Below are 13191 nucleotides of genomic sequence, written 5' to 3' on the forward strand. Positions count from 1 at the left end.
AAATTGCAGATTTCATCATAATTTCAAGATTTAATATCAAGATTAAAGATGAACCTGTTGATACAAATAAGAAACAAAATCAGGAAACATTACACATTGCTTATCCCTATGAACCTGTATATCATGTGTTTGTCCTGCACATTTTCTTATCCCAAGTCTCAGAAGTTGACATGTAAGCATGCATGCATATCCTTTAGAACACAACCTGCCATGCGTACAGACGTCGCTGTGTTTACTGTACTATTAATTACTACTAATTAGTACAGTAAGCATAGCGAGGACAGGAAGTAGGCATGGCTAGAGGTCACGGAACTAAAGGTAGCATTTACATATGATCACATTCCCCGTTGAGGGCACACTATACATGCCAATACAAGCTACACAAAAGACAGCTACACAAGTGTTGTGCTCTTCAGCTGGTTTATTTGTAACATTGAAAAAGAAAGAAAAACGCTGTAATATTGACTTAAATAGCCACTTGTGAGGCCCTGTGGTAAGAATAAAAAAGGCTAATAGTTGTATGGAAGCTAAAAGTGTGGCAAGCTAATTAACATAATATGCAGCCGGTAGCAGCAAAGTGCCACATTGCCGCATTAATGAACAATCTTTGGAGCTTTGTCATGGCCAAACATAGTTATGATACATGAAATGTATGTGTGATATGGATGCAAGAAGATGTTGGGGGTGGGGGAACTATCACAAGTTGAACAATCAGTGCAGCTTTGATACATGAATGTTGAGTAATAGTGCAAATGTAAATAAAGACAATTATTATACTGTCAAAAATACATACAAAAACACAGCTTTCAAGGGCAACTTGATTTTATTGTTAAACTAAACATCCTTTGAAATAGATACAAATGGCATGTAATAAAATATATGGCCTTGTCACACCTTGACAATTTAGCCAGCGTGAGCCAACGTATGAAAAATTTGGTGAATATGCTGGGTGTACATTGAATATGTTATAGGTAAGTTTTGTATAAGTTACGAGCACGCTGAAGCACACTAGCATACGACATAGGTTGTCGAAAACTTTTGTGCATGCACAAAACTTATGCTAGGGTATGGCTCATAGGTCCCACATGAGTAGGCCATAAGTTGTAGGTAGGTTATGCATTCATTGACACACGTTCGTACATGCTACTTGTAAGTTACTCATAAGTCGAAATCTGTTGAGATAATTGTCTAGCATACAAAAAATGTATTTTTAATCTATGAGTACATCATGAATACGCTACGTATATGCCCAAAATTGAAAAATACACTGTAAGTTCAGCAAGCCAGTGTTTAAGAGAAATTTCGATAAGTCCGCATACGTTGGCTAAATCGTCAAGGTGTGACAGAGCCCAAAGTCATACCGGTAGTTAAAAACTGATTTTCAAAAGGAAGCTGACTCACAAAATGACCTGAACTATCAGAACTGGAATTTGTAGCCTTTAAATGTGTGTGTTCAGGAGCCTTCTTTCACAATATTTCAAAACATGATTATTCAAGGTGACGCCCCTGTATTTATGAAACATTTCAAAAGATAACAATTTGAAAACAAACATTTCAGGAAGGACTTGAGGCTTATACTTTGCAGCACATAACAAGTAAATCATTGGCATCAAAGAAACTGGTACCAACAGTTCCAAGTCGGGAGATTATTTATGATCTAAACGTCTCTTTGAATCATGCACATAAAATAGTCATGTAGTCCAACAAAGTTTGTCAAAACCTAATCTAAAATCTTTTCTTTCAGTAAATTTTCAACATGGTTGGCATAGCAAGATTGCCAGTTGAGTCCTGCTGAATTGAACTCGCATGCAAATCAGGAGATCATGGACAAGCAGGTCTGTCGACTACATATAAAATTTCCTAAGACAAAATCTACCTTAAAATTAGCTTTGCTATATTTAGCTTGTTCCTATAAACCGTGAAATCTTGGACAGAATGGTAAAAGCCATTGTTTTGGCACAGTTTTCATGGGCTATTTTGACCAAGATGTGTATTTTGACTTTTTGATACATTAACACTACAGCATGTGAAACAGTACACCTGATTGGCTCCCAAACAATCAGCATACATTTAAAGGTCCAGCAGAAACTGCAGTGGAGTAGCTGTCAGCTGTGTCAAGCTTTTGATGTTTTTGAGATGAATTTCATGAGGAATTGCCAAAATTTGCTGGTCAGACTCATTATACATTTCAGAGAAGCTATTGGTATGGATGTCATCTCAAGACATTACTTTCATTTAAGCCTTAAAGGTATACTGTCACCTGTTCCAATTTTGCCACAGTTACCATGGAAAGAGAAAATCTAACCAATCACATATTTTAAGCGGGTGGCTGCTTTTTAATAACAGTGCCCTCACATGCGCATTTTGAATACCAAGGAATGCCCCTTTGACCATATATGGGCATATTTAGATTACAGGTGACTGTATACCTTTAAGAAATTGTGATGCGAGGCCAGTGAAATGTACAATGTTTTACCCACCTTTTGGTTTATAAGCAGTACCAAGTTTTCCAAAGTTTTTTTGTGGTTTCTGTCAAGATTTTGGCAATTATTTGATTGACCGTGTATTTTTTCGCCAGGGAGATACCACTGACTCTTTGCAAAGATCAAGAATATGCCTTCATTTTGATCTCATGCAAATCAGGTATGGAAGTATTTTGGAGACTGGGAGCCGTACAATTGTAAGAGATTTGTTCACTTATCCTGCACAGCTGACAATTGCTCGGTGTTCAAATTACACAAAGTCAGAACAGGAATAAATGTTGATTTTGCTCCCTCGGCACTGTGAATATGTTATGAAATCTCACTCTTAGACTGTTATTTGCTGTTTATCATTACATTGTTTGTACAAATCATTTGAAATTTCAATAAATAGAGCCTAAATTTCAATAAATAGAGCCTTCTGTTGTAGCCTGTACAGGTGTATCTCAGTTTTTGTAAACCATATCAAAGGTATGAATGAGTTGCATGTTTTCTAACTGATTCAATGGGCAGTGGGCTGGTATTTCTTGTGTCTTGCATGATACAGTATTTGTTTCGTAATTGAAATCTATGTGTGAAAATAATGTTCATATCAGTGCACAATATCTAACTGTGCATTTGATTGAGTATAAAAAGTACAAACCAAGTGAAGCAAGGTAGCTGTATTTTGCAACATAGCTACAAGATAGATGTGTGTAGCAACATAGCAACAAGGTAGCTGTGTGCTGCAACATAGCAACATATAAGGTAGCTGTGTGCTGCAACATATAAGGTAGCTGTGTGCTGCAACACAGCAACAAGGTAGCTGTGTGTTACAACATAGCAACAAGGTAGCTGTGTGCTGCAACATAGCAAAATGGTAGCTGTGTGTTACAACATAGCAACAAGGTAGCTGTGTGCTGCAACATAGCAACAAGCAGTGTTACACTGATGTAAGAAGCCAAGTACTGCTGCAATATCACCACAACCCGCAGCTATGGTAAGCATGAGTCTGAAATCAGCATAGTGCATCAGGAAGGTGTGGATACTCATTTCAATGTGTGCCATCATTCTGCGCCTCAAATCTGTGCATGTCTGATACCAGAACTCTTATGTAATGGCAACCAAAGCTTCTGTCTAGAATTTGCATGTCGAAAAACTGACATTGTGCAAGCTACCTTTCGCGGTGCAACAGGGCAGGCGGGCAGGTCTGATATAGTCACATGAAATGCACTTGATCACCATTCCTCTTCCCCCTGTTGTCTCCACGATCAACAAACTGTTGCTTCCACTCATCATACGATATCTTCATCGTGTTGGGACAGTAGTAGTTGCCATAGTATTGTCGGTGGTTCACATTTGTTGGTTGGTGACACTCTTGGCACACTGTCTTCCACACTCTGGCAGATTCTTTGTCAAATTTAACTATCTTGTGCCACCTTGCACTGGTAGATTCTGGCAGACTGGATTGCTGTATCTGTGCTACTGGCTGGCCCGACGCTCCTGAAGGTGGTTGGCAATGCACACGCACAGACGGTAATGCACGAACAGTCGAGAATACACAATGGGTTGCACTTGGCGGCAACAAAACATAAATTGGCTTATTGCTTATTGATGCTACTTGCGACAGGCTGGTTGTTACACCTGGTTTTTGTTGAGATACGATCACGACATTTTTGGCGTTTGCTTGGCTGGCTGTGTTTTCCTTGCTGGCTGTGTTTGCTGGTACACTAAGATTCCAGATCACTGGTTGTGTGGCTGCAGCTGCCGAAAGTGATAATGGTTTTGCCCTGCCATCGTTAAGCGCCACAGACGTGGAAGGCACACTTGTTGGCAATGAGACCCCTTTTTTAAACATGTCTGGCTCTAGACACCTTGGTGTCTTGTTGTACCTGCAAACAAAAAAATTAAAACTGAATTGATGAAATGAGACACACACTCTAGAATGTGTATAACTATGTTTATTGCGCAGAAAAAGGCAAGCTGATAAAGTTCTTTCCACAAGTTTGTTATTATATAATGAATCATTTTTCTTCTGAGTACTTAGGCCATTCAAAGAAAATTCTTTGTTTGCCATCCTTGGATTTTTTGTAAAAATCTACCAGCCAGCCAGGGATAAAAACATACATGGACAAAAAACACAAGTGTATTATCATAAGCTCATTTTTTATTTGGTTTCCTTTGGAAAAAGATCATTTTGTTTGTAATAGTCTTAACACTGTGTTTGTTTCTTAATTTTCTCTGAAAACTTACCAGAACGCAGACGGCAAACAAAGAATTTTATTTAAAGCGCCTTACTGATTTTTTAAAAACAAATTTTAACATTTACAACCAAAGTGCCTGATGTATACCACTGATACAACATCAAGTGACACAAGTCATTGTAAAATCTCCCCCTTCTTAGGCAGTATTGTTTTGATATCCTTTCCACTTACCACTGTGATATAGTAGTTTCATTGATCTCGGAAAGCTGTATCGATGTTTCTTTCATCACTGCAGCATTGTCAAGAACCGTCCCTTGGATATGTTTGTATGCTTTATACACAAGGGGAAATTTTGGGTGTGTTGTACCATCAATCTCCTTTGTAGATGGGTACCGCTCACATAGTTTTGCAGTGAGACATTCAACATATCGGTTGCAGTCTGGCCATTCCACAGTTCCAGTATGTTGCCTTAAAGACCATCTAAAAATTAAAGAAGGGGAAAACATGTTAGTTTCAGTGTTCTTATTTGCTTAGAAAAGAGCAGAGGGTTGACTAATTTACATAACAATACATAATTTGAATATTGTTTAGTTGTGAAAATGTATTCCTGTGTATGGTTATTAACAGATGAATACATTATTTGAAAACCAGAAGTATGGCCAACCTTTAAGGTAGCGACTCAGGTTCATTGTCACTTATTTTCAATCCTCATTTCACAAAGAAGAAGTGGTCACACACCCAACATGTGGTACTTTTTTATCTGCTCGGTTAGAGTTCAGAAAATTTGTTAGATTTCTAAAACAGTGCGCATACGGCTACTCAAAAACACGTGTTTTTAAGGGTTTTTTTTCTCAAAAAAGTGTAAGTACAAATCTCCAATCGGCCTTGGTGATCTGTTTACGGCAATCGACGGCTGGGTATACTGGGCAAAAAAACCGTATTCCGGATTTTTGAAATTCGCTTTTGTTTTCGCACAATGCGCCTTCAAAGTGTCAACTTGACGTTTTTGCATAAATTATCGGCCCTGTTCACGTTTGTCAGGATATCTTCACTTCCAGGCCTTTATCGGAAATCTGAGACACTTTCTTTCAGATATATTCATTGACTGTCCACAGGTGAAAAATCAGGCTAATCTGTCCAGGCGCCGCCGACTTATATATGTCCAGGCGCCGCCGACTTATACTTATTTGAATAATGTACGCACTGCCAAAAACGGAACTGAGAAAATCGACGATTTGTGTAAACGACCTATGCGTCACACATTGTGACCAAGAAGTCCGACTCATGCACTATTTTCTGCGAATTTTCTTACACCAGGACTAAGTTGAAACATCTAGAGTCAGTTTAGGGAATTTAGAATATGTTTAGGATTGCAGATTGTGTGAAGAAAGAAATTATACACTGAACTGGCAAATGCTTAGTGCCAGCAGTGGGTGGTATTTACACAACAAACACAGAGGGGTAATTAGCGATTTAATCCATTTTTGGAACGTTTAACTAGCATATTAACTGTATACTGTTGTCTCAACGGTTACAATCTGGTTACCAGAGTTCACAGTCAAGACGAAGACGTCGAAACTTGGTGTAAAAAAGTCTATCTGATCGAGACCTGTGTGCTGTCGTCGCGCGATCGCGTCGGGCCCTCACTTGTTCTTGACTCAAGTTGTCTACTTCCTGTCTTGCGATCGGCAATTTATGCATGTTCTTTGTGAAAAATGATTGTCAAGTTCATGTTAGCGCCGACACTGTGCGAACGGGACGTCACTTGCTAGTTTTCCTACCTCAAGATGAGACGAACACATGTAACTCTTGACAACATAAAATGTCTGTTGTATTTTCTTAGCTTTTGCACCACACTGCAAACTTGTCGCCCTTCGTTACGACGGGAGAGATTGACTCGTGTTATTTTTTCAAACTTTATTTATATGTGTTCTTGTACCGATTTTATCAAACTAATAATAATCACGCCGTAGCGTAGAACAGTGCAGGCTGTCATCGACAGCGTGTTCCGAGAGACAGAGTATTGACTAATCTACAGTGGAGTCACTCGACTTGCGCAATACCAGCGCACACATAATTATTTCGGAGATTTTTACTTTTAGTCAAACTCTTGATGACTGACCTCATATAGCAAAAATTGCTAGTTTCAGCACTTCTAGAAGTTGAGCCGGGTTTGTTTTACGTTCAGTGTTGAGGTCCAGCTAGCAGCTGTGGAGTCTGCGGGTAATTGATAAGTTTAGACAACACGTACACAAGAATCATTTGTGAACCCTTGCAATTCACGTTTGACGTAATTTAATTTTTGGGTTATATTTAAAGAAAGAAAAGGCATGAAATAAAAAAAATATTTGCATTTCGTTTCGAAAAATTAGCAGATCGGTGAACTTGCTGTTGTGTATCTGCATTATGTTTGTATGAACTCATGCACTAGCTTGGGAAACTCCTTGACATAAATGTCGCGTGATGTTGGGTATGGTGTTGTTCAAGGTTTCTCAGCAAACACAAAAAGGCTGCACGATAGAAAGATGAAACTTCGACTTTAAAAATATAAAAGAACATGATACTAACACCAAGCATGTACAGCAAAAGTGATAAAATTATCGCAACTAACAGAAGTTTCATCTCGCTCAGGCTAGTTTTTGGACTTGGGTATGTTATCAGCATAGCCTAATATGTTCGAAAAGCAGCGTGTCAAATACTTTCATAATTGTTGAACTGAGCACGTCTCCGTTATCGTCTGCGTCCTCGGCCAAATCTGACTCTTCACTGCATTCTTGATCGTTATTGCAGGGAGTATGAGCCAAAGTCGGACTGTTTTACATTTAAATCGACCTTTGCGCACGTTGCCGTTTTTCAGGTCCGCTTTTGTTCACCTCGCTTACTTTTTTGACGGTACGGAGCGCGAGGGCCGGCTTTGGTCTGCTAGACGTGTTTGCCGTACCGATACATGTGGAGTTCAAAACGCCGAGCATACCGTTGAAGCTAGCGCATGCACACTATACCGCCAAGCCTATACATAATCTCTGCGTGTTTATCAAAGATATCGTGGTGTAGCTGATAGTTTGCCATTTTAGTAATATTTCAGGAATTTCCCGGTACGATGTGACCCGACACCTTCCCCAAAAGAAAGACCACATGTCAGTGGTTCGAAATTTGAAATAAAAAAAAAATTGCTAAAATTGACCTTTGAACCTGAGTCGCATCGTTAAATATCCTCTTGTGGAGAACCACAAGTCGTGATAAATATAAATTTATGAAGGGACCCTCATTTGAACTGTTATTCAGAAAAAATACCAAAAAAAGTTGATGTCAAGCAAATAAGGAGAAAGACAGACACTGCAATTTCATTGATAAGTTTTACACCTGATCGCTTAGAGCCTAGTGCGGACTTAACCCAAAACTGTAGCAACATATTTTATATAACGAAGGAGAACAAAAGACAGAAAACACCTCATAATCCTCTTAACACCTTAGTTAATCTGGATGCCAGGCCTCTTCAAGCCAGGGATTAACAAATACATCTGTTTTACTAGATGCCAATTGAAGAATTTATGTTATGGTAGAAATGTAGCTGTCCTTATACAAAGAACAAACATAGCGCCAATGACACTTGGCTCACATTTGTACCATGCAGCGGGCCAGAGTAAGTATATTTAACTAGGTTTACCTTTAGGATCATGCATGCCAAGTTTCAAAGTAGTAGGACAAGCCATTTCAAAGAAAATGATATTTTGACCAAAATGGAAAAAATCGCCCAAAATTACAAATTGTATTGTAAATTAGTTGCCCCTCTGCTCTCTGAAAATTTCACAACAATTTTAAGACACTCGACTAAGTTTGCCTCTAGGTACATGCATACCAAGTTTCAAAGCAATCAGAATAGTTAATTCAGAGAAAATTATCTTTAGACCAACCAGATGTGAACTGAATGTGTTCACGTGTTTTACAATAGGTTCATTAATAGTAGTACGCTTCACAGTACAATCAGATATCTGTTATATCATTATATGTAGCAGGTTTCATCAATTTTCACACAGTACTCTCAGAGTTAAATCACTAATTACAAAACTGTATTTAATATGCAAATGCTCTGTTTAGTAAAGGGGAAGTTCACCAAGAATGATTTTACATATGTGCTAGCTTTGTGGTCATTTTCCCCGGAAAAGCTATTTTTCGCCATTTATAACTTGCACGATTTTTTACAAAATCCGATAAAAATAGTACAGGAAGTTGCCCATGTAATCTGCATCATGGGAAAAAAGCTCCAGGCTTGCAGCTTGCATCATGTGATATGGAAGGGACCATTTTCAGACGGGTATGGCCCCGCATTGTCCACTCACAGCAACACAGGTGTAAACAGCAACACCAAATCTGACAGTGAACAGTTTATTATAAGTGATTCACCGTTTATGCGAGGATACTCAGTATTAACAAAAGTTATGTAAATACGCACAGCCTGGTTTGAGTGTTGGTGAGTGGACAATGCCATACCAATGAACAAATTCACATCTCGACTTTTGGGTGCACCTGTACACCAAATACTAAGATGGTAGGTGCAGTGATTTTGTAGTTTTTGATGTGCACAGACATAGATATGTACATACATACATTCATATGTACATACGTAAAGACATTAATTAAGAATATTTGGTGTATCATAAGGCTGTTTGTGGAGTTATATCAAGATCACATCAATATAAGAACTGCATACCAGTGTTTCATCTAGGATGCTATGCTACATTGTCCCCTCTGCAGGAATTTTTGAGGGGGATTTTAAAATTTTGGGGCGATTTAACTAAAACATATAATCACAGCTTTACACATAAGTTTTAATGTTGCAGTGATGTCACTTGTGATACACATACTACAAGCCATAAATCACCTGCTTACACAATCTAAGCTGCTTGCTGCAAACACCATTCTCTATAAGATTTTTTCAAAAGTCAACAAATTTGAGTATCTCTGTCGTGAATGTATGTAGAAGAGTGGCTCATTAATATTCATAAGTATAAATATTCCTGGAAAATTAGAGCGTATTTTGTATGCTACAATTTTCTGTATGTTTGTTTGTACATATTCTGTATGTTTGCTTTCTTAGGGCTTAAAATACATTCAAACATAATAACAACAGCAAGCCATTTCCACTGTACATGTACCTTCAAGGGATTTTTTTTCATTTTTAACTGAACTGTGTGCACTTACACAAAGCAAGAAAACATCTTTAGTAGTTATAAAGGAATGCTTTTCTATCTTCTGAAAAAATAATATACTTGTTTGTCATGTTTTTACTGTGCTTATATCATCCCTAACAACTTTAGAGTTTGGATCAAGATTGCCCTATACAACCAGTTAGCTGTATTTTTCTAGTGACCTAGCTGGTCTTGTAGTCTTGTGCGCAGACTCAGTAGAGTTAAAACCGACAACTTAGGAGGTCAGATTAGTCGCAGTCTTCCGTGTTTTGCATGGAGTTTCTTGATGTCAGATTCGCTCCGATTGCTTTTTGTCAGTCATTTTACAGTGGGAAAATAACAAAAACAAAGGTTGGTTGTCACCAACAGTTACCTTTAGGTTTATTTGCCTGACAAATAAGTCAATGTTCGTTCACTGAATTCAAAAACCTGGCCCATTGAAACTATAGCTTGCTTGTGACTCTCATGGATTGCATGCAATTCCGTCACAGTGCCACCCAATGCCATCCACTGAACTGAACACATTTCTGTAACAGTAAAGTCCGATTTCTGTGTCAATTTTTGCTACCAGAATTATTTTCATAGTGTTATGGACATTCATACTATGCACAAAAACTTCAGTTTGTCTCCTTTTCTCGATCGTACAGAGATAATAAGACAAAAAACCTTATATAGGGCAATGAACTTTTGTGAACGTAACTCTCAATGGGCTGACAGGCTTTCATATGTAAAATAAGCATACAGAAAGTACAAAAAGTATCAAAATCGAACTAAAATTAGTCCCTTTCATGTAAATGTTCTTGCTACACTATACAATGCCTGTTGCCAAAGTATTAACAGGTGCCAATAACGAGTCAAAAGTATCGAAGTGTGACACCCATGATATTTGATATGCCATTCCAGCCAGCTCAGTGCAGTGCGCGATGGGTCGCCCCTTCTATGTACAATTGGCGGCGCGCAGCACACCAAAGAGGGTGAATCGTGCAATCGCGCAGCCCAGATGAAACGCTGGCATACCTTTCGTTTGTTCCAACGTCAGCTGCAGTATAGGACACTTCCTTGGATCTGCTTTGAGTTTGTTCAGTGCGGTAGTGAGGAGAAAAGCAGGTTGAGTTACGATCACACTCATCGAGTTTCTTCCACAGCTGTATCAACCAGGCGGCTTGCTCATCTGACAGTGGTTGGTGAACTGAGTCTAACTGTACAAGGAATTCAGCCAGGTCCTCTACTTGCTCATACCCAGGAATGTCATCAGGTTTGACAGATTCCTGCATATAACCCAAAATATGACATATAAGTGATGGTTTGGCCAAAACCAATTGTTTTCAATACTGATTACAGACCTTTTACTTGGAATTTGGATGAACAGGTGAGTATGTGACCATGCACATTCAAATGGGTCAAACCCAGAATTCAAATGGACCACGGTACAAACAAACCCTCGTGCACAAACGCGCATAAAAGTATGTGCATTTTCGTACACATAGGCTTGTTTGTACCACCACCATGTGATCTCTTGGGCATACTGAGTCTAGGGAACAGAGCGTGCCCTTTTTATTCTGGAGTAGAACCCTTACCACACACTGACAACCATCATTTTCTTTTCTTTTATTCATTGTATGCTGGCTGAACAAACACAGAGTATCTACTCACATCAGGTGGACAAGAAGTCTTATTGGTCGTATCAGGAATGGTTTCCATGCGTGCACTGGTTTCCGTAGGAGTACTGGTTTCCATGGGTGCACTGGTTTCCATAGGTGTAGTGGTTTCTGTGGATGCACTGGTTTCCATGGGTGGTGTACTGGTTTCCATGGGTGCACTGGTTTCCGCAGCAACAGGTACTACAGGCAACTTGATTTTCTCCCGAACTACAGATAAAATTTTAAAGAATCTATAAAATGTATGGCCTCATAAAGTCAGAGAGGTTTTGAAGCCAGGTAGGTCAAACTTTCAGGTAGAATGCATCTCAGGGACAGATACTTGGTTCCAAAATTTTTCACAACTCTTTTCTTATCTACCACTTACAGGGGCTCATTTTAAAGCATTTAGAGTAAATAGTTGTCACCAGCTTACATTTTGAAAATTGAGAATTGAACTTTTCCCCATAGAATTAACACAGGGTTGACAGCCATTTTGACTTTCAAATATCTGTAAATGTTAGGTAATTAATGTTTGTCTGGTGCCAAATTTACATGGTGGCCCCCAATTTTCATTCGGTAAGAGAATGACAGAAAGATTCACCAAGGAAAGTTTGAGCAAAAGTTTAAGTCTTTCACTTTCAAGGCATGTACTACCGTCCGTGTGAGAGAAAATATCCTTACCCTCCTGTGTATCTTGTACAGTGAAATCATCTTCAGTTGTGTCCATAGGCTCAGCTGGCTGAAGACTAGCAGGTGAAACTGCATTAGGGGCTTTATGGAGGGGTAGTTCTTCCAAACAGACAGTTGCATCTTCAACTGTGTCACCATCTTGCAAACCATCCTCTGCCTCCTCTGCCTCCTCCTTCTCATCTCCATCAATTGACTTATGCTTGATGGCATCAGCGGTGTCTGGATCTATTGTGTAGTACTGTAAGACAGCTCCGGTCTGATTGTAGAGATATTCTACCCCAATCAGCTCACCTACATGTACGGTGATAAAAATACATCCACAATTGTCTAAATGTAGTTGTAGTGAATGAACTCTTTCCCGCTAGCATTCTTGCTCTGTACATATGGAAAAATAAATGAACTACAGTGGATTTCAAGCAAGCTCCACATTCAACTGTCTGAGACAGCCATACTGTATGGACATTATAAACAATGCGCTTTTGTACCACAGCATGTTTCAAGGTGACCAACACATTCATTGAAGTATATATGTCTATTGAGATCAAGGATCAGATGATTGGGAAGATCTCGTTCAAAAGCTTTGTGTATATACAGTGCAATCAACTGATCAGCTACCTGGATAGACAGACTTACCGAAACTACTTATTGTATTCAGATATTGTACATTGCATTTGGTTATGTCATATGGTAAGTTGTGGAGCCAGACTAAAATTCACTGTTGTGCATACCTGTGTAATTTTGAGGTTTCCGGTATGATTTATTCACTTCCTTTCCCAGAACACTATGACTAAGTTTGTTCACTGCATAGCCATCAATACCATCAGCAGAACATGGCTCAGGAACATGGCCGCTAGTTTCTAACCCGTCCCCATTCCACCTGACCAAACCGTCGAGGAGGTATGTCTGGAATTGTAAATCAGTGGCAGTTGTAGCTGTAAGGAAATAAATGTACAACAGAGAATTCTGTCAGTATTTCTAAAACAGATCACGCACACAGCTGGGAGATATT

At 39.0% G+C, this 13191-nt stretch overlaps 1 protein-coding gene across 4 annotated transcripts in view; it reads right to left on the reverse strand.

The window, feature by feature from the left end:
- Nucleotides 1-3316: 3316 nt before the first annotated feature.
- The window catches only part of LOC139119359 (uncharacterized), a 34341-nt gene continuing 24466 nt past the window's right edge, over nucleotides 3317-13191 (reverse strand). For 3 of the 4 annotated variants that reach the window (XM_070683143.1, XM_070683141.1, XM_070683142.1), the window contains exons 8-13: nucleotides 12911-13114; nucleotides 12174-12473; nucleotides 11506-11720; nucleotides 10870-11120; nucleotides 4895-5143; nucleotides 3317-4351 (exon numbers count right to left, since the gene is read on the reverse strand). In XM_070683143.1, the coding sequence (XP_070539244.1) occupies nucleotides 3679-4351; nucleotides 4895-5143; nucleotides 10870-11120; nucleotides 11506-11720; nucleotides 12174-12473; nucleotides 12911-13114 (1892 nt within the window). In that variant the 3' untranslated portion in view covers nucleotides 3317-3678. The remainder of the gene's footprint in view (nucleotides 4352-4894; nucleotides 5144-10869; nucleotides 11121-11505; nucleotides 11721-12173; nucleotides 12474-12910; nucleotides 13115-13191) is intronic. The other variant, XM_070683144.1, reaches the window with a different exon arrangement.

The sequence above is a fragment of the Ptychodera flava genome, chromosome 19, assembly GCF_041260155.1.
Source record: "Ptychodera flava strain L36383 chromosome 19, AS_Pfla_20210202, whole genome shotgun sequence".
Taxonomy (NCBI): Eukaryota; Metazoa; Hemichordata; class Enteropneusta; family Ptychoderidae; genus Ptychodera; species Ptychodera flava.